General features: G+C 38.4%; 1 protein-coding gene across 1 annotated transcript in view; it reads left to right on the top strand.

Annotated features, from left to right (window-relative positions):
• The first annotated feature begins 10,966 nt into the window (after positions 1-10,966).
• The window catches only part of LOC128096970 (selection and upkeep of intraepithelial T-cells protein 2-like), a 35,504-nt gene continuing 23,811 nt past the window's right edge, over positions 10,967-22,659 (top strand). Inside the window, exons 1-3 of the mRNA XM_052717186.1 lie at positions 10,967-10,990; positions 16,570-16,817; positions 22,249-22,280. Coding sequence (XP_052573146.1) covers positions 10,967-10,990; positions 16,570-16,817; positions 22,249-22,280 — 304 coding nt within the window. The remainder of the gene's footprint in view (positions 10,991-16,569; positions 16,818-22,248; positions 22,281-22,659) is intronic.

The following is a 22,659-nucleotide window of genomic DNA, read 5'->3' as shown; positions in this document are numbered from 1 at the left end:
GAAGATTCTCCTCCCTCCACAGCTCTCAATCCCCTCCCCACTGACCTTCCCTAAATTCTTAGCTCTAGCCAACCAGCATCAAGCCTTCCAGCAAATCAAATTTTTGCTTTAGTATTTCTAGTATCTTGTTAATCACAGGTGATTCTTCAGCCCCCACTAACTAGAACCACAGAATCTTAATTCAAACTAATGGTCCTGGTAGAGTCTTTAATATTCCCCCTGAAATTTCACAAAGCAGGCCTCAATCTTCTGCATTGTTTTTAACATTCTTTCTTCCAAGTTCCGCAGAACACTCCACTTAGCTCTTAAAACTCAATGGTTCTAGTTCAAAGCCCTTCCACAATCCTCCCAAAAACATGGCCTGGTCTGTCACAACAATACCTTACTCCTGATACCAATTTATCTTAGTTAGGCTTTTTATTTCTGTGATAAAACACCATGATGAAAAACCAAATTGGGCTAGAAAGGGTTTATTAGGCTTACACTTCAGTATTGTTGTTCATCACTGAAGGACAGGTACTCAGAGCAGGGTAGGATCCTGGTGGCAGGAGCTGATGCAGAATCCATGGAGGGGAGCTGCTTCCTGGCTTGCTTCCTATTGCATGCTCATCCTAACTTCTTATAAAGCCCAAGACCAACAGCCCAGGGATGGCACTACCCACCATGGGCTGGGCACTCCCCAATTGATCACAAAATGAGAAAATGTCTCACTGATGATCTCAAGGAAGATTTCCTCAGCTGAGGCTCCTTTCTCTAATGACTCTAGCTTGTGTCAAGTTGACACACAAAACTATCCAGTACGCATGCCTTGGTTTACTTTGGGACCTTAGGAGAGTGGGTAGATGTTGCTTATACCCCTCTCTATGAAGAAATTTATGTCAATATTCCACGGCTACCCGTAGGTAACTCTATTCATGACCTAGCCAATGAATATCAATAGTTGGTACTATCACAAAAACAAAGATTATGTTGTTAATGAAGATAAGATAACTAATCTACTTAGTATACTATTCTACTTATTATGGCTTCTGATAAGAGAACTTGAAAGGGAATGATTTATCCTGTTTTCTAACATCTATTTACAGTAAAGAGAAAAAAAATAACATATGAAACAAAACAACAGAGAAGCAACCAACAAAATTTAGACTTATGTTCCAGATTCTTCAATGAGTTTTTCTAAGAAAACAGGTTAAGAGAAAAGTCTACAGTGTAAGACAGAGGCAAAAGAATGTCCACTGTTGTTTAGATTTTAAGTACCTCCAAAAGTCCAAATGGTAAAAGCTTGGTCACCAGTACAGTAATATTAAAGGACAGTGAAATCTTTGAGAAGTGAAGACTAGCAGAGGATCTCTGGGTAATGGGGGCACACACTCAGGAGAAAAATGGGAACTTGCCCCCATCTTATTTCTTTATTTTATTTTCTAAGCATTGTGTGAGTGGTTTCGTTTTGCCATTTACTCTTTCCATGATGTACTGCTTCCTGTCCAGAGTCCTAGAAACAATGGCCCCACCTATATATTTACAGAAAAAAATTAACTAAGGTAGGGAAGTGGGGAGACCTGACCTCAAAGTGGGTGTTGCTTTTGGAGTCTGAAAAATAAATATTGTCACCTACCTGCCTTTGCAAATGTGTCTATGACTGCTGCTGCCACCATCCTCTGATGAGATACTCAAGCATCTTTGGCCTTCAAATGTAGACTAAGTATCAGTAATTTTCCATGGAACTTCCAGAACTTCCACACTGTATTGGAACTGCAAAGACATCCAAATTCATGGATTGAGAAATTAGTGGATTCTTTGCCTCTTTATATCCTGTTGCATAAACCAATTTAATAAATTGTATTTTTATAATGTACACAACTTCTATTGGCTCTATTCTTATTGTATCTTATAGGTTTCATAACAGCCTGTAGTGTTTGGGGTCTTGCCAGGGTTCTGACTCAGCTGGGTTCAGGTCCTGAGATGGGGAAGGGGTGTCAGCATAAAGAAGTGTCTGACCACCAGATGACTTTCACGCAGGGCAGCTCCCAATAGCTCAAACCATCTTTATTCATACTTTAAAAACAAACATATTTTTACACCCAACGTAGAATTAACCTCTGACAAAAACATTTTTTTAAACTTTTAAATCAAAACAACTTTTAAATGAAAAACAATGCTCCATATTTTGTTACTTGGCTAAATATTGAACCAGGTACATCCTGTCCTTACAAAGTTAAAAGGTGATAGACATAGACACACATTCTCAAGAAGAATAATATTATTTAAAACTTAACAAATCATATTTACAGAAACAGGGTTGATTTGTCATAAGCTATGCGCATACAGTTAGCTTGTATTTTTCTGTTTCCTTGTCCTACAAAAGGGTCCTATACACCTAAGCCTCTCTATAAAGGGTAAACTTTGATAAGGTACTTGTCTTTTTTTATAATGCCACACCATTCTTAATGTATTTTTTTTCCAGAATGGGGATTCACAGTTAACATCACCTGTATTGCTTCCTTTTATGTGCCCATTTACTTGATTGTTGCTGATCCTGTTACCACTGGAACAGAACAGTTTCGAGGATCTAGACTCACAGCAAGGATTTTTAGATAAGAAAACTGAGAAGCATCAAATATTTAGGGGAAAATATTTGAGAAATAAAAGTGGAGTTTCAGGAAATGATTACATTTGTCCCATGCATGACTGACAAAGTGAAACTGAAGTCCACCAAGAGAATCATCAACATCATAAGGAAGAAAAGAGCATGCAGGCCACACTATCCCAGCAGTATTCTGTATTGTTCTGAGGTCCTCTGGTTCTTGCCTAGTAAGAGAATGTCTCCAAGGGTCTTGCCTCTCAGAGACTCATTGGACATGCATTCATATGTGTGGAAGTCCACAAAGCTTCCAATTTGTGGTTTGACTCAAGTCAGAGTTTATGTTGCTCTCCAAGGCTGCATAATAGGGTACAAAGGCATGGTTATCAGGTGTCTTATACTTCAAGGCCTAATCACAAGATGCTTTGCCATGGGATGTGTTACCAGGTGTTTTGAAGGGTCTATACTTGTTTGTACATTGTGCATTCGTCTTGAGAAAGGGAGGTCTTTTGCCAATCCCTTTGCTAATATATAAAAACTCTATTAGAAATAAACTCGAGGCTACTGGATATTGACACAGGGCCCTCATGAAGCTATCCTGTGTCCCTGTATTTTTCTTCACTTGTATTTTTAAATATCATTTCTCAATTACTCACTCCCACCTTCAAGGGACCCTTCTATAGGTCAGGGCTGAACCCCAACACTGGTCCTCTAACACATATACTGATCCAAAACTAGGCCACAAGGCTCCTAAAAGGGTCTGTTGAACCCCATTAGCCAACAACTCAAAAAATAGTTACTCTGTACCACTATTGGGCATTTTATTTACCATCATGAAGTATCTAATGAAGAAATGCCCCTTTATTATAGGATAACCCTATTTAAACACACACACACACACATACACACACACACACACACACACACCACACACACCACACACACCACACACATACACACACATATGTATGTGTGTGTGTTTGTATATATACATATATATGTATATATTTTAGAAATTTTCTACAGAGTTGGATATTTAGCTCAGTGATTCTCATGTGTCTTTTTCAAAAGGATTTCAGTATTAGTTATCTCTCCCCATACTCCCTCCTCTACCCTGCCCTTCCATCACCCACTCCATGGAATCCTTCCTGTTCCATTATTATCCCCCTTTATATGGCTATTCTAACTCCTCTCCTTTGAAAGATCTCCACTCTCCCATGGTCATTTACAAATTTCTAGCACTGCAAAACAAACTTATATATCTGCAAAATCAAAGCTCCCATGCACATAAGACAGCAAACATGAAATGTTTATGTTTCTGTGTCTAGATTGCCTCAATAAAGACAATTGTTTACAAATTCATCCATTTCTTCCAACATTCATGATTTTATTTTTCTCATTTTTATTAGCTCTTTGAAGTTTTCCTTGTTTTTTCAAGACAGGGTTTCTCAGTGTAGTGCTGGCTGTCCTGGAACTCACTCTGAAGACCAGGCTGGCCTAGATATCACAGAGATATTCATGCCTCTGCCTTTCAAGTGCTGGGATTAAAGATGTGTACCATCATTGAGGATGTTTCATTCTATATTTTGATCATAATGATTCATTCTCCCTACTCCCCCTTTGCTTCGCACAACTTTGTGTCCTCTGTTTTTGTTTTGTGTTTTTTTTTTTTTTTTTTTTTTTTTTGGTTTTTTGAGACAGGGTTTCTCTGTGTAGTTTTGCGCCTTTCCTGGAACTCGCTTTGTAGACCAGGCTGGCCTCGAACTCACAGAGATCCGCCTGGCTCTGCCTCCCGAGTGCTGGGATTAAAGGCGTGCGCCACCACCGCCCGGCCGTGTTTTTTTTTTTTTTTAACCTACAAAGTCCATATACTCATGGAGGTGTGATCATCCACTGGAACCTGGTATCCTACCAGGAAGTGCACCCTTAAAGAAAACTCCCTCTCTCTTCCAGAGGCTATCAATTGCCATACCTCCTTAACTAGGGGTGAATATTGTGCCTCAGCTTCTCTCTCCATGCTAATATATTTCTGGCTTAAGCTTGTGAAGATCTTATACATATTATCTCAACTGCTATGGATTCTTATGTGCAACTGTCCTACTCTGTCTGAAAAACGTGCTTTTGTGTACTGATAAACCACCCCTGGCACTTACAGTCTTTCTATTTCTTGATTCACAATGAGCCCTAAGCCTTTGGAAGATGGTGTGATATGTATATCTCATTTATGGATGAGCATTCAACAGTCTCTGTGATAATCATCATGTACTATAAAATAGAGGCTTCTATAGCTCTCTTTGAATTTTTGGCTGGGATGTCCAAGAGACTCCCCCAAACAACCTGTTGTTGTTGCCTTTGGTTACTCACCTAAAAGAGGAAGGTAAGTCTCTCTTGCTGAAGATGCCATGCACTTAAGGACCAGGGCCTGGAGACCTGATATTGAACTGACCTGAAAGCTTCCTCCCTGAGGACTACCTTTCATGGCATCAAAAGCCTCCATGAAAGCTTCCTAAGGAGGGAGGAAACTAAGAGTCCTACACAGCTGTGACACCTATAAATCCCATCAATAACCAGCAAACATAACCATAATGGTGCAGTAGGGTACACATATCTTGGTGGTAGTCAATCGCTCTCCAATTGGACTTAAGACATATGCAACAAGAGACAGACCTTTCCTGGTACTAGAAACTTAGCTAACTACTTAGAGCTAGTGATGTCATGGTTATTAGAGGAGAATCTACAAGCACTGATTTAATAAAGCAGCATAATCACTAACAACAATCTCTAAAAATCTGTCCTCATATCTACAGATAAGTTTAGTCTTCATCCATCATCAAGGAAACTTCTCTTGTGGCAGATTGAGACCATTACAAAAAAAACCCCAAAAACAATCAAAATGCAGAGACGTGGAGCTCCAGTCCCAGTGGACACCTACACAACACTCCCACATCTAAGGCTCAAGCAACATTTTGTAGGAGAGAGCAGGACTGCTAAGAGCCAGAATATCATTGAGACTGCATCTCTTAGTAATATCAGGAGCTATACCCATAGAGTCTCACTTGTGTGGATGCTCGTGCTGAACATGTGAGCTGTTCAAAGATGTGAGCAAAACAAAGATGACATTAGTAAACATGCCAAGCTGAGTGGAGAAAATCCCATGAGTCTTCAATAATACACAAAGAACGATGAATAACTGAAGAAAACTGGGAATGGGAAAGATGTTCTTCCCCAGGTAAGTAAATGCCAACTGGTGGTGCAGTGCCAAATTGTCACCCTAGAAACATACATACAGTTAGCATTATACAGATTCAATAGGTTGTGTTTATATATGTATAAACATATAAAAACATTTACATATATGCATGCAATAAGAACTAGTAAAAAATAGGTCACTAATTTGAAGGAGAGTGGAGAGGTGGTATATGGGACATATTGGATAGAGGAAATGGAGGGGAGAAGTGTAATTAAATGTTAACTATGAAATAAAAGATGCAGGGGAAAAGAGTGATGTATAAATTTGTACATGTAATTATGGGTCATTAGGAGTTAGTTTAATAATATATCTCATTAGCAAAGTAATTAGAAAGTTTTTATAGAGTCTATGTCCTATCTAGTTACAGATTATTGGTCCCAATGTCAACACCTGACATTAATGCCACTATTGTACCAGTGGGCATGTATTGCCTGTCAGGTCACTGTTATAGCTCACAGGGTTTACAGCTGGTAAAGATTTGATATTATTTTTATCTTCCATAGAACCTCTCAGCTTGATCTTTTATGTGTTCTGTAACTCAAATGTGTTATGTCTTCAGCTTTAAGGCCTTATTCTTTTTTTATTTTCTCCTTATTTTATTAAGAAATTTTTTTCATTCATTTTACACACCATTCAAGGACCCCCCTCTTCCCTCCTACCACCCCCAGCTTCCCCCTCCCAACCCACTCCCTATTCCCACCCACAAGAAGAGAGGGCCTCCCATGGGGAGGCCCATTCAGTAGAGGCAAGTCCAAGCCCTTCCACCTGCCTCAAGGCTGCACGAGGTATCCCATCATAGGTAGTGGGCTCCAAAAAGCCCACTCATGCACCAGAGATGGATTCTGATCCTACCAACAGGGCCCCCCCAAGTCAGGTAGATCAAGCTACACAACTGTCTTGCCATGCAGAGGGCCTAGTCCAGTCCCATGTAGGCTCCATAGCCATTGATCCAACTTTCATGAGTTCCCTCTAGTTTGGTTTGGACATCCCTGCATGTTTCCCCATCATGATCCTGATGCACTTGCTCATAGAATCCCTCTTCTCTATGTACCCACTCATAAGAGGATACTAGATATGAAACAAAGGATAATCAGGCAACAACCCACAACTCCAGAGAAGCTAACTAACAGGGAGGACCCAAAGAAGGATGCATGGACCGCCCTGAGAAAGGGAAATAGATGAGATCTCCATGAGTAAACTGGGGATGGGGGAAGGGCAATGGAGGGTAAGAGATAGGGGTTGAGAACATAAGGGAATGGTATGATTGGAACAGGGAGGGAGGGGGAAGCAATGAAAGAGATATCATGATATAAAGAGATATCATGGGGATAGAGAAAAATCCAGTGTTGCCCCAGAGATCAGACCGGTGAATACCCTGTCATCACAGAGCTTTTCTCCAATGACTGATGGAAGCAGATGCAAAGATGCACAGCCAGTCGCCAGGCAGAGCTCCAGGAGGCCTTACTCTTAAGTTCTGGAAGATAACCAAGTGCATTGAATGTTTGGGAATTTGTAGGAACTCACTGGCCAACAAATCCAAAAGAGGCAATCCATTCCTGGTACTGGGCGTTGCATTTGTTAGTCTGTGGTGTCTAGTAGGGGTATGGGTATTGTTGCTCCATTATAGGGTAACTCCATGTAAACTCTTTATATATGTTTGTGTATATATTTTAGGAAGCTTCTAGAGTAGTATGCTTCCTTATGGCTATGTGGAGTGGGAAGAAAGGTCAGAATGAAGGATGGAATGCTAGGAGGAATAACTAACAATAAATACAAATTCACTTTTCATAACAGCTGGATAATATTCCATTGTATAAATGTGCCACACTTATTTTACCTTCACCTTATTTTTAATATATTTTTTCTTTTACATACCAACTACAGTCTCCCTTCCCTCCTTTCTTCCCATTCCCTCCATCTATATCCCTTTTATCCCCCCCATTCACACCTCTCTCTCCATTCAGATGGGATAAGGTCTCCCTTGGGAATCAATAAAGCAGGGTATATCAAGTTGCAGCAGAACCAAGCTCCTCCCTACTGCATCAAGGCTGAACAAGGCATCCTACCATAGGGAAGAGGTTTCAAAGAGGCAGCTCATGCATCGGGGACAGGTCCTAACCTATTTCTTGGCTATCATGAATATAATAATGAACTTGAATGAGCAATTATCCCTTTAGTAGGATATCAAGTCTTTTGGGTATATGCCTAAAAGTGGTGCAGCTGAATCTTGTGGCAAATCTCTTTCTAGCTTCTTTAGTAACCTCCACACTGGTTTCTACAGTGCCTGTACTAGTTTCCACTACCACCAGCAGAGAATAAATATTTCCCTTTTCCTCACATTCACATTAATTACCATTTATTCTGCTAATCTTAGTCATTGATTACCTGTAGCAATGAATCTTACGTGAGCACCTATGAAATGTTCCACATTCTTATTGTCATGTTATATTAGTCTTATTGAGTCAGTCATATCATTATTTCATGGGTACAGCTTCCCTGTCATGTACAGGAAACACTCTCTCACAGCAGGTGTCCTGGTCCTTCTACTGTTACTATCATATTAACTACCACAGTCACTTATTCTCTGCATTTTGACTAATTGTGGATCTTCACAGTAGTCATCTGCTACAAAAAGAAGCTTCTTTGATGAGTGATAGGAGCCACACTCATCTGTGGGAATGAGGATAAGTATATACAACACAGAGATTATATTGGTTTTATAAAGTGACTGTACTAGGTTCTCCTCTTGGGTCATTGACTCACTAGGTAGGGGTAGTTGGCTATGTTTATAGTACCTGGCATGAATTTTCTCCTATTTTGATTGGTCCTTAAGTCCAATTAGGTCGCTGTAGTTTACTTCCACGATAAAGATGTCACTATACTCAAGTTAGGTCCATACTTCCCTCTTCCTGCTGCCTGCTGATCCAGACGTATACCTCTCAGCTACCTCTCCAGCACCATGTCTGCCTGGGTGACACCATGCTTCCACCATGATGATAATAGACTAAACCTCTGAACTTTAAGCCAGGCCCAGTAAAAGTGTTCCTTTGTAAGGCTTTCCATAATCATGATGTCTCTTCACAGCAATAGAAACCCTAACTAACCAGGCAGTGGTGGCACCTGCCTTTAATCCCAGCACTAGATAGCCAGAGGCATGCAGATCTCCGTGAGTTTGAAGCCAGCCTGGTCTACAGAGTTAGTTCTAGGACAGCCAAGGAAACATAAGGAAACCCTGTCTCAAACAACAACAACAACAACAGCAACCAGTTTCATGGGGTCCCATTTGTCTGATCTTATGCTGAAGTTACTGGGGTCCTGTTCAAATAGTCCTTTCCTGTGCATACAAACTGAAGCATACTCCATCCTTTCTCCACTAGTAAATACGTGGTATCAGGTCATAAAGTTCAAGTCAGACCAAATCCCTCCATGGAGAAAGATATTTGGTATGAAATTGCCTCCCATAGTTGAGGAGTCATTGACAACTGATAGCTGCTGAGAGAGGGAGAGTCTTCTCTAAGAGTGTAGTCCCTGGTAAGCCAATTGTACTAGGGTGGAAGACTATACATACGAAAATATGGGAATGGCACAAATTGGTCTTGATGGGTGTATTGATTAGATTTTGCAAACTTGACACAAACTAAGACATATCAGGGAAGAGGGAATTCTAACTGTGAGCAAAATCTGTTCATAAGATTGGTTTGTAGACAAGACTGTGGTATTTTCTTGATAATTATTGATGTGAGAGAAACAGAACACTCCATGTTGTGTCAACTCTAGGCATGTGGTAAGAAATCAATCTGAACAAGCCATAAGGATCAAGCCAGGAGACAGTTTTCCCTCCAGGGTTTCTGCTTTAGTTCCTGACTCCAGGTTCCCGCACTGAGTGAGTTCCTGGTTTTGTTTCCATCATTGATGGAATGTGACCTGGATTGTAACTGAAATAAGCTCTTTCCTCCTCATGTTGCTTTGGTCATGGTGTTTTATCACAGCAGCAAAAGTGTTTGTATTTTTAAATAAAGGACATAAAGTTGATTGAGTAGGGAAGGGTAATGATCTGGGAAGAATTGGGGGTGAATATGATCAAACAACTTTGTACAAAAATCTCAAAGAACTAAAAAAATAAATTTTAAATCATTTACATGTGTACCTTTATAATGATTTACATATGCATGATAAATTTACTGTGAGTTATATGACTTACTTGTGGAGGTAATATTACATATTTTCTGAAATATACTTTTATATGTATGTGTGCATACAGTATAAATATATGCAATACTTTATTAAAAATATTTAGGTAAGTTTCTATATGCATTCATAGTCATAGCTAGTCTGTACTTATATATGAATGGCATCTATATTAAACATTAATATACATTTATATATTAAAAACTTGACTGCACATATATAAACATACATATGATTTGTATGTTTCCTAAATTTTCATAACTTCCCTTATTTCTTCCTGAAGTTCACCTCTCCTTTTTCCTTATAATCCTTTGTCCCAGAAGCTATTGCAAATTACCGGTAGTATTTTGAATTGACTACTTTCTTTTGTGTGTTCAAGACAGAGTTGCTCTGACAGCCTGGAAAACTACTGTGTTCCTTTGCTTAACTGGACTAACTGGTCGTTTTTACTTCAAGGTTATTGTTATTTGTTGTTAACTGAATGAAATTTCATGGAATGCTTTATCTGAACTTAAAGCCATTTACTTGTGCTTCTACAGTTCCCTCTCCTTACTAAGTATAGGTCCAGCATACAAAATACAATCACTGTAGCTTTTCATTTGGCACTTGGTATATGACAGATGTGGGTCTGGTTTCGCTTTGCTTCTTCCCTGAGTGAGGTGAGTCTTGCTAGTACTTGAGTAATACCAGATGTAGACACTGAGCTAAACAAAGATTTCTTTTGCAGGTTAATACACCAGCTCTGTAGGAAGTTCCCTGGCAAAGACACCTAAGTATCAGGCTTGCAGAATCATGGGACCAGACTTTCAGGTTAGGAGAGAGGCATTGGTAGCTAGTTTACCCGATCTCCGTCTAAATCTGGCATGCTTGGTGGCTTCAGTAAAATTCTGGAACATTACCAAAAACTCACACGAGTCAACTGATGCTTTTGTAGGGACAATAAAGAGATGACTTGGGATCATCAGGCTCAGGTAAGTAAGGGGATTTAGTAATCTTTTAGGATATGGTTCTGTTTACACAGATAATTTCCCTTCTACTTTTTTCTTCTTCCTTGTGCCCCTTGGAAGGAATACTGTCTGCCTAGAAACAAGTTCCAAAGATTTAGACAGAAGTATATTTAAGGACTAGTAAATCTTGGGGTTCAGAAGAATGGTTAGTACCTGCTGGGGAAGAAAACTCCTAAGTTTTCTTTATGGAATAGTTGAAAATGTCTCTGTTAAACTGAATCTTAGTGGATACTGAGATCAGGTTCTGAAGTGTCGTTTGATCGAGGCTAAAGATAATATATTCTGATGACTATTATTTCTCAGCCACATAAAATGAGGCTTGTGCCCATCCCATGTTCTTCTTAACCAGAATAATTTCTCTATTGTATCTAGTAATAATTAACAAAGTCAGAAAGGGATAGACTATGTAAGATGTCCCTGTTGAGTTTTTACAATATGTCTTTAAAAACTCAATTTCTAAAATAGGCTAGCACAAAAAGACAAGTATTTCATGTTCTTGGTCATACATAGAAATTTAAAAAGTTGATTTCCTAGAAATAGCTACATAAACATTACTGAAACAGTGGAATTAATGGACACGTCAACATAAAATGGGAAATTTTCCAAGGATTCTACATCTATATAAGGAACTACAAACAACTAAGGACTCCTGGGAGGGAGAAGGAGAATTAGACTCTCCCAGAAATGAGCCCCATTATGTTTGTCCAATGCAGAGTGGTCAGCCTTGAAACCATACACACACAAACCAGAAAAAAATAACTCAGTATGCTGTGTTTATATATATTTCTACATATACACACATATATATGTATGTATATATACATTTCTTTATTAATGTTGTTATGATAATAATGTTGTTATTATCGCAATGTAATGATGTTGTTATATACATGTATGCATTTGTAGATATACATGTATGTTCATATGCATATGTGTGTGTATGTGTGTAACAATAATAAAGAAATAGAGGCTATTGGTTTGAGAGTGGTGATGTGAGAGAAGCTGGAGGGAGAGAAGGGTGAGGGAAAGTAATATAATTCTATTTCAAATACAAAATATTTTTTAAAACTTGATATCATAGCAGAGAGCAGAATCATTGTCATTAAAATTTGGAAAGAGGAAGAAGATGGAAAGATACATGTTCTTTTAAAAATATGTGATTTTTTTTCTCTATCTGTTTGGGGAGCCCCTGGCAGTAGGACCAGGACTTATCCCGGGTGCATGAAATGGCTTTTTTGGAACACATTCCCTAGGGTGGGATACCTTGTGCAGCCTCAACACAAGGGGGAGGGGCTTGGTCCTGCCTCAACTTAGTGTGCCAGACTTTATTGACTCCCCAAGGGAGGTCTTACCTCTGAGGAGAGGGAAAGGACTGAGGGATGTGGGAGGTTGGGAGAAGGGGAGGGAGGGGGAACTGGGATTGGTATGTAAAATGAAAATAAAAGCTTTTAAAAATAAATAAATAAATAAAAAGAAGAAAATAAAAACGTATGAAAAGACAATTATCTAGGAGAGATAGTGGGGCAACTGGGATTACCTGCACAAGACTTGAACAGGATTAGTGCCACCATTTCCATTGTGGAAAAGTGAGGAACTCACAAGACCTCATCCCACTCTGAGACTTAATAGGAAGTTAATAATTGCTGGGGAGGGGAAGATACACTTTTTCAGTGGTGTAGCCACTGGTGATCCATGTTCCTGTAAACAGAACTTTACCATGCTCCTGTAAAATATCCTAATTAAACTCAAAGGATTATCCTAAAAATTAAAAAGACATGAAAGTATAAGGGAAAATATTTGGAAAGAGAAAGATTAGTGGGACTAGGAGGGCATAAGAGAGGGCAATGGCAGTGAATACAAAGTACAAACATGTATAAAAATGTCATAATGACATGCATTGTGTATGATAGTATATATTAATAAAATATATAAAAAAGACAGATGGAGAAATGGATCAGTCGTTAAGAGTACTTTTTGCTCTTTCAGAGGACCTAGGTTTAGTTCTGGCATCCATATGCTGGTTCACAAGCATGGTTAACTCCAGTTCTAGGAGATAAAACAACCTCTTCTGACCTCAGTAGGCACCAGGAATACAAATGGTCCATACATATATGCAGGTAAAACACACACACACACACACACACACACACACACACACACACACACACACACACACACGAAATAATTTCAGAAAAAGATTGTGAAACACATTTGACATATATGTATGTCATTTTATTTTATTCATTCAAAATTCAAGAAGGATATATCATAAACATTTAGATTTTTCTTAAAATAAGCTACTTAGTATTTTGGTTTTTGATCCAGGAGTCAAATGTGATAGATTTTTCATATATATCATACACACATCAGGCAAGATATTAGGGTTATAGAGAAATTGGAAATTGAATGGACAGTTAAAATAAATCTAATCTATACTTTCATCTAATATGTTTCATCACAGGTATAATGGGAGCTACAGGAGTACTTCTTGTCACACACTGTGTTGTCTTGTACCTCCTTCAGATAGTGGCACTAAGTTCAGGTATGACTCTCACTTGCCCTAATGAGTCTTAGCAATGTCAAGCATGCCAGCAAAATCAAGGTATGGTACAAAGAACAGAGCATTGAAATCATTGTCCCTAAAGTTTGAGTGTAGCAATGAGTTGAAGACAATCACAAGAGTATCCAGCTTAGAGGAGCAAGTAATTATGCCTAATCAGCAAATAATCTTTACTTGGGTTTATTTCAGCTTCCAGGAAGGAAGTACAATGAAAGAGATAGAATACTTGCCTTGAGGACTGAATTTACAGGACTTACATATCACCTTTACACTGAAGAAATGGTACAAAAGATACAGATTAAAATGCATCAAAGCTAAGAATACAGCGCGGCGGGGGCGGGGGGAGAGGCGAGATGAGGGAAGATGAAATGGGCTAGGATAATGAGATTTGCAGGGACATCTGTGCAAACCACAAATAAGTACAGATTAATTGAAGACATTTAAAAGAAAAGATTTAGACAATGAATGATATAATAGATGTAGAATATTCTAGCAAAATCTGATTTTCAAATGACAAATTTCACTGATGCACATTTACTTGGGTTTCACCTGAATTAGACTCATTCCTGGTACTGAAAGTTTCCTTTGGTGACAAGAGATATCCAGTTGTGGCTTTGTCTCCCCCATTATTGGGTGATTTCATTTGGATTGCCTTCATATATGTATGAAACAACTTTAGTAATCTCCTACTTTTCTGGGTTTCCATATGGCCCCAGAAATGCGCTTCAGTTTTGGCTGTCTCTATATTTCCTTCCATTTCCTTCCTCTTCACTCACCATCCCCTTTTGGTCCTCCAATTACATCCCTGTCCACCCACAGCTACACATTTATTTTCCCTTCTTAGGAAAGTCCATCCCTTCTCACCCCTCAGTTTATACCTAACCTCTGTAGTTATATAGATTGTAGCTTTCTTATTGAAGACTTAAAGCTAAAATCTACATATAAGTCAATTCATACTATATTTATCATTCTTGGTCTGGATTACCTCACTAAGAATGATTTTTCTTTCTAGCTCCATCCATTAACCTGTGAACTTCATTTCACATTTTTAAATGGATGAATAATAATATTCCACTGTATAGATGTACAATATTTTCTTTATCCATTCATCCATTGAAAAACATCTAGGCTCTTTTCAATTTTTAATATAATGAATAAAGGTGCAATTAATATGATTGAGCAAGTGTCTTTGTAGTTAGGATAAAGCATCCTTTGGGTTTATGCTCAAGAGTAGAATAGCTAGATCTTCAGGTAGATCTATTCTCAGCTTTCTGAGAAATGACCACACTGATTTCTTATGTGACTATACAATTTTGAATTCCCACTAGCAGTGGATGGTTGTACCTCTCACTTCACATCTCGCCAGCATGAGCTGTCATTTCTTTTATTGACAAGTGTAACTAAATGGTATAAGATGAAATCTCAAAGTACTTTTAGTTTGCATTTCCACGGTGGCTAATTATGGTGAACATTTCTTTAAGTGTTTTACAGTCATTTCAGTGTTCTCTTTGAGAATTCTCTATTTAGATCTTTACCCCATTTTTGGTTGGGTTATTTATTTTCTTGATGGCTAGATTTTTACATTGTTTATGTATTTTATATATTAGTCCTCTATCAAATGTGTAGCTGGCAAAAATCTTTGTTCAAATGATATTTCCTTTTGCTTGCATAGTTTTTCAGTTTCATGAGGTCCCATTTCTTTGTTGTTCTTAGTCTCTGTGCTAATGGTATTCTATTCAGAAAGTCTTTTTCCTGTGCTGAGTTCAAGACTATTCCTCACTGTCTCTTCTATCAGACTCAATGTATCTGTACTTATGTTAAGATCCTTGATACATTCAGAGTTAAGTTTTGTGCTTAGTGATAAGTATGGATCTATTTTCATTATTTTTACATACAGCCATACAGTTTGACCAGTACCATTTGTTAAAGATGCTGTCTTTTTTTCAATGTGTATTTATGGTTTTTTTCTCATAAAAACAGGTGTCCATAGGTGTGTGAACTACTTATGTCTGAGTCTTCAGTTTGATTCCAATGACAAATGTGTCTGGTTTTGTTTCAATACCACGCTGTTTTTATGACTATATCTCTGCCATACAATTTGGGATGGCGAATGGTGATGCCTCCAGCAGTTCTGTTATTATTCAAGAGTATTTTAAGTATCCTGGGTTTTGTGTTTCCATATGTACCTGAAAATTGTCCTTCAAGATCCATGTCAAGGTGTTTTGGAATTCTGTTGGGTATTTCACTTAATCTATAGGTTGCTTTTGGTAGGATGACCACTTTTACTATGTTAATTCTACCAATCCATGTACATGGGAGATCTTTTCATCTTCTGATATCTTCTTTGGTGTCTTTCTTCAATGTCTTAATATTTTTAATTATATAAGACTTTCATTTGATTGGTTAGAGTTACCACAAGATATTTCATATAATTTGAGGCTACCATGAAAGGTGTTGTTTCCATGATTTCTTTCTCAGTCCATTTGTTATTTGTAAATAACTGCTAATTTTTGTGAGTTAATTTTGGATCCACCTACCTTACTGAAAGTGTTTATCAACTCTAAGGAGTTTCCTGTTTGTATTTTTAAGTTCTCTATGTGTACCATTATATTATCTGAAAAAAGTATTTTAACTCATATCTTCATATTTGTATCTTTATCTGTATTTTTGTCCTTTATTATGTACTGTGGGGAATTTCTTTTCTGGTTCAGTCTATTTTGTGTTCTGTATGCCTTTGTACCTTGATAGCCCTCAGTTTCTTTAGGTTAAGGAAATTTTCTTCTATAATTGTGTTGAAATGTTTTTTGTGCCTTTGACCTGAGTTTCCTTTCCTTCTCTTGCTATTATTCTTTGATTTGATTTTTTCATAATGCCCCAAATTTCATGGATGCTTTGTGCCTGAATTTTATTGGATTCGATATTTTCTTTGACCCAGGGATATAGGGGTAGTTGTCTGTGCTTCAGCCTACCTACTGCCTACTAGAGGTGGTGCTTCAAGGGTGAAGCACAGACAACTACCCCTACATCTCCCCCTGAGCTGGGACAGAGACAGCAGGCTGTGGATGTGTCGCCACTGCACCTTGTAAATCAGGCCATCAGGCTGCTGTGCACAGGATCTCCTGAGGCTTCTTTCCAGAACAACAAGACCATTGCTGAATGCCTTGCAGATGAGCTCATCAGTGTTGCCAAGGGTTCCTCCAACTCCTACACCATCAAGAAGAAAGATGAACTGTAGCGTGTGCCATGTCTAACCACTGATTTCATAGGCTGGCCTCAAACTCCAGATCCTCTTGCCTCTGTCTCCTTCAACAAATCCTACCGGCCTGTACCATCAGAACTGGCTAATGATGAGCATTTAGCACAATTTGAGACTGATCTTATTACACTGTGTTCTAGATGACTCTACCGGAGTCTACCTGCTTTCTACTAGAGGCAGTGTTTCAGAAGTGAAGCACAGACAACTACCCCTACATAGGTTTCCATTTCTTCTATCTTGTCTTCAATGTCTGAGATTCTTTCTTCTATTTCTTGTGTTCTGTTGGTGAGTTTTGCCTCTGAGGTTGTTGTTCAAGTTCCTAAATTTTTCACTTCCAGTTTTTCCTCAGTTTAGATGTTTATTTATTCTATTTCCACTTTCATGTCTTGAAATGTTTTCTTCATTTCATTTCACTGTTTGTGTTTTCATTTATTTCATTAATAGATTTCTTCATTTCTCCATTGAAGAACCTCAACATATTCATAATAGCTATTTTGAAGTTCTTTTCTTGTGTTTCAGCCATATGTCATTTCTCAGGACCTATGTAAGGGTAGTCAGTGGCTCTTTGCTAATTCTCTGATCTCTTCAGCTATTACCCCTGTATTTGGCTCTGTGTTTCTTATTTACTAAGACTGCTTAGAATTTCATCTACATTATGTAGTAGGGTCACTGGGCTCTACTTGAAACGTATTGTCTTTGCTGTTATTTATTGTGTTTTATGCTGGTGACTAGGCATCTGGATTTGGGATGACTGTAACTCTAGATGTGGATATCTGGTTTTGTCTTTGTTCAGTGGGTGTTCCATTCCTTGGTCTCTGTTGCCCTCTCTACTTCTTAGGAGAGAGTGGTGGCTGTGAGTAGGGTTTGGGAATGATTCTGAAATCCCTCCAGATGTGGTAAATAGGGTTCTGATGTAGAAAGTGTTTCTAGGTACTGGGAGCCGACACTAAGGAGTGGAACGGACTAGAAGGGGAGGTTGAAAGGGTCCAGTGGAGTGAGTAAAGTTGGATGTGTTACCAGCCAGGATCAGCACAGAGCTCCCCGCCTTCTGTATCAGGTGTCTTCTACAAAGCTGAAGATAGGACTGGGAGATTGGAATTAGAATTCAGGAGGGAGAGTGAATATATTGCCTACATGATTTCCTTGCCATCATCCCCATTGTGTTTCTAGGTAGTACCTTTGGGAGTTGGCAGTTGAGATAAAAGAATGGTGTAATGGAGGTAGGCTGTAGGAGAAGATCTTCATGATCCACTGGGGATTGGGACAGGGAAGAAGGAATACCATAGTAGGTGGTCTGATACAGAGCTGAGGGTGAGCCTGGGAGATTGGAATTGGAGAAAAGGAGAGAGAGTGAAGATCTCCTCACTGATTCCCTTGCAGGTGGGTTCCAGGTAATTTCTAAGGGATTTGGTGACTGAGACAAATGGATTATTTTTTCTTAGCTTTTAGGTGGGAAACAAAATCTAATATTTATTATACTTCACGTTTATATTAGTGGTTAAAGGTGAATATCTTTCAAAAATGTTACTTTTTATCTGAAGAGTTGATGATGATCTAAATCCTTATTTTCTTTTCATTAGTAGTCATATGTTCCTTGCTTTTTTTATTCATTAAATTTGTTCTCTAACAATTTTGTACATGTCTATAATGTATGCTGGCTACTCAATCCCACCTCTTCTTGTCTTCCTCCTACCCTTGTCAATTCCCCATCTTTCTTACAGGTCACTTTTCCATGTTTGTATTTTATGTTTCAAGTGTTTGTATGTTTTGTCTTGTTTTTGATCTACTGAATTTAATCAGAGTAAGCTCACCAATGTGTACACATCTGAAGATAACACCCTTTCCACCCCAAATCTTTCAATAACCAACAGTTCAGTGGAGGGGAGGTGGGGTAAGAGCTACATGAGTCCTTCCCATACCCATGACCAGCAGTTGACAGGTCTAGTCTTCTATAGGCCCAGAGTAGACAAACTCAGCTGTTGTGTGTCCATGATTGCAATGATTAAGCTGAACCCAGACAATAACATTTCATCACTCTTCTCTTTGTCTTCTAGTTATTACATTTTTTCTATCTCTTCTTCTACAACATTTCCTGAATTTAGGGAGGTAGCTTAGGTACATTGTTTAATGCATTTCTCTCAGATGTTTAGGAATCAATTTGACACCACATCATCAGTTTAGCTAAACAACAGTAGTAAGTTAGTCCTAGGACCCTTGGCCTCTCCATATATTTGGCCAAATTTACAGAGTCAGGCTTGAAATCCCTCCTACAGAGCAGGCCTTGAATGCAACTGGAATTGCCACTTCAGATCACTCCCTTCAGATCACTTAAATACTTTCCCCTCCTTCATTATGTTTTCTTTTTATCTGAGTCCAATTATTGACATCTGCATGCACATGTGTGTGAGACCTTCCACTCTCTGTAGAATGGGCAACCTGCTAACAGCCACACCCTATCAAAAAATGAGTCGCCCTTCCCCAGCAGCCATCACTTGCTAATAAGTTTCTCAGTTAGTGGTGGGGTTTCATGAATTGAAATATTGACTGGCTTGACCTTGTGCAATTTCATGAGTGCAGCAGCCATGCTGTGCCCAGATTATAGCATTTTATAGCACTCCTCCCCATCCTTCAGCTTTTACATCCATTCTTTCTGCTTCTACCATTCCACTATGTTCCCTAACCCTCAAGAGCATTGATATAAATGCACTATTTTGGGTTGATCACTAAACAGTCACTTATTCTCATCATACTTGCCAGTTATAATCTCCTTAATTGAGTGTTGCCCACTGCAAAAATATGCTTCTCTAACCAAAACTGAAAGCAGCATTAACTTATGATTATAAATGTAAAAGTATGTAGTAGCAGTTGACACAATTCCATTTAACAAAACAACGGTAGTAATTTGCCTATGACCTGTGACCCTCCCAGCCATGGACTTTTGACCAAATTTCAGTACCAGGCATTGTTTCTCTCTTGTGGTACAGGCTTCACATATAATAGGAAAATTATTGGTTATGCCCATAAACAATCATGTCATTATTGCACAGGTAGGTACATCTTGCTTGCCTCAGTATTGAGACACACAGAGTCCACTGTTGGGTAAGTCCATTGGTAATTTTTTTCTATAATGACTTCCATAGAAATACCATCACCATGGAAGCTATCCACCTAGGAGAAAGTTTCTAGGTCAGTTCCAGTTTGATTTCTCTTTGCTCTTCAATCAATATGTTTTATGTCTCTAACAATAGGGACTTATCATCTGGCTGTTATAAAAGATGATGACTTTTAAGTTCTAATAAACTTTGGGCTAGAAAGACAGTTCATATATCAGAGCACCTGCTGTTCTTCCAGAGGACCTGTTTCGATTCCCAGCACCAGCAATAGCTCAAAACCATCTGTGAATCCACTTACAAGAGATCTAATGCCTTCACCTAGACTCTATTGACATGAGACATACATATGGTTTATATATATACATGCAGGCAAATACTCATAAAATAAAATAAAACAATACTTTTAAAATTTTTAATAAACTTTTTTCACTTGAGCACTTTCTTCTTATTGAAAAATCTATGAATCAGATGAATAGAATAAGCAAGTAGCCATACTTTTATTTTCTCTAACACAGGTTCCCTTATACTGTTTAGCATCTTGACTTAGTATGGTACATTTATTAGACCTGAACAACTGTGGACAAATTATTACTAATTAAAATTCAATTTTTTATTAGTGTTCACTCATGTTGTACTGTAGTTGGAGAGTTCTCTCAGGCTCCTGCCAAGCCCCAGCAGTCTGACAGCCCACTTATAAAATAAACACACAGACGCTTATATTGCTTACAAAATGTATGGCCATAGCAGGCTTTTTGTTAACTGTTCTTATATCTTAAAGTAACCCATTTCTATAAATCTATACCTTGTCATGTGACTCATAGATTACCAGCATCTTCACATGCTGCTTGTCCTGGTAGCAACTGGCAGTGTCTCTCTGACTCAGCCTTCCACTTCCCAGAATTTTCCTCTCTCCTTGTCCCGCCTATACTTCCTGCCTGGCCACTGGCCAATCAGTGTTTCATTTATACAGAACGGTATCCACAGCATTGTACTACTGAATCTTAATACTTTGTTATATTAATGAGATGAAGATAACATTTGCTCATTGACTTTATGTTGTTTGCCTCAAAATGAGACCCATTAATTCAAAAGCTCATCAATGTCAAATTTATACAAATTTGCTAATTGTTTTCAATATATTACAAGTAAGTTGTTTTTACTCATTTATTAACTTCCTGCTTTGGATGCTGTGTAGGTTGCTCCTAACACATGCTAGACAAAGGCAAGATGAACTCTGTCATTGTGAAATGAACAAATCAAAGACACTGAAACTGCTGACACTCTTCATAGTTCTCTGACCAGGGACTCCCTTCTGTGTTGTTGAGAGGACAGACAGACAGACAGATAGATACACACACACACACACACACACACACACACACACACACACACACACACCTCTCAAACTATGGGAGTTGGTCCTTCTTTCTTTCTGGATGACTGTCCTGGTGTCTTAGCTTTGAGAGCTATCTCCTGTGAAGCTGCTAAAGTGCTTCCCAAACAGAAGAGTTTTGTGTGCTAATTTCACATTGTGGTTTTAACTTTTTCCATGATCAGACCCTAAAATCCTGATATTTATTGTGCATAGGCATAATGTCATATATCTACCATTTCATTATCATGCATAAAATCTTCATCATCCTAAGATTTTTGTAAGCTATACCCATTTGTCCCTCTTTCCCTCCCCCAAGACAAAAGGTTAAAGCTCTTTGTTCTGCATCTGTGCCGCTGTTTTCTAGAATGCAACATAGTTAGTATCATACAAGATGTGTCCATTTTAAACTGATTTTGTTCACTTCCAAAGATTAAAGTTCATTCATGTAACTCATTCCTGTTTAAAAATTATATTTTAAAACAAAATTTAATAAATCTACTTTGGTCATATTTCTCTACCCTTTTCTTTCCAAATTTTCTTTACCCACACAACTTTTTAATCTCTCTCTGTGTGTCTTTCTCTCTGTCTCTGTCTTTCCCTTTTTCACTCTCCCACTTGCTTTCTCTTTTGTTATATTTCTGTATTTCTCTCTCAATCTCTTGCTCTCTCTTTATCTAGAACCATAAACCAAGAAACAAAATGAAAACAAAAAAAGAAACACAAAAACAAAAGATCAAAACAAACAAGCAAAAGACAGATAAGGGAAAAAATTCAATAAAAAGGAAAACAAAAAGGTCCTCCAAATTCCCTTACATCAGTTTTAGATTGACCAATACTCCTGGGCTTGGGCCTGTACTGGAGTGTGGTTACTATACCCAGTGAGATTCCACTGGATAAAACTTATTTTTTCTTTGGTAGTGAATATCGACTGCAGATAGCTTTTGTTAGTGGTGAGATCTCATTCCACTTGCCCCTCTCTGTGCCTGGACTCTATCTGCCTTAAACCTGTGCAGGTTTTGTGTGTGCTGCTGTAGTCTCTGTGAGTTCATGTGAATCAGTCCTCTTGCATCTGAAAGATGTTGTTCCTTGCAGTCATCCATCACTTCTGGCTTTTGCACTCTTCTGCATAGTTCCCTGAACCTTAAGGGAGAGTGGTTTGATGAAGACATCTCATTTAGCATTGAGCATTCCAAAGTCTTTCACTTTCTCTGTATCATTCAACTGTGGGTCTATGTGTTGATTCCCATTTACTGCAAGAAGAAACTCCTCTGATAAGGGTTGAGATAGGCATTGATCTAAGGGTATAACAGTATGTCATTAGGAGTCATT

Source organism: Peromyscus californicus, unplaced genomic scaffold (genome assembly GCF_007827085.1).
Source record: "Peromyscus californicus insignis strain IS unplaced genomic scaffold, ASM782708v3 Scaffold_5__1_contigs__length_169319896, whole genome shotgun sequence".
NCBI classification, from domain to species: domain Eukaryota; kingdom Metazoa; phylum Chordata; class Mammalia; order Rodentia; family Cricetidae; genus Peromyscus; species Peromyscus californicus.
The sequence above is the reverse complement of the archived record's forward strand: the minus strand, read 5'-3'. Positions and strand labels throughout refer to the sequence as shown.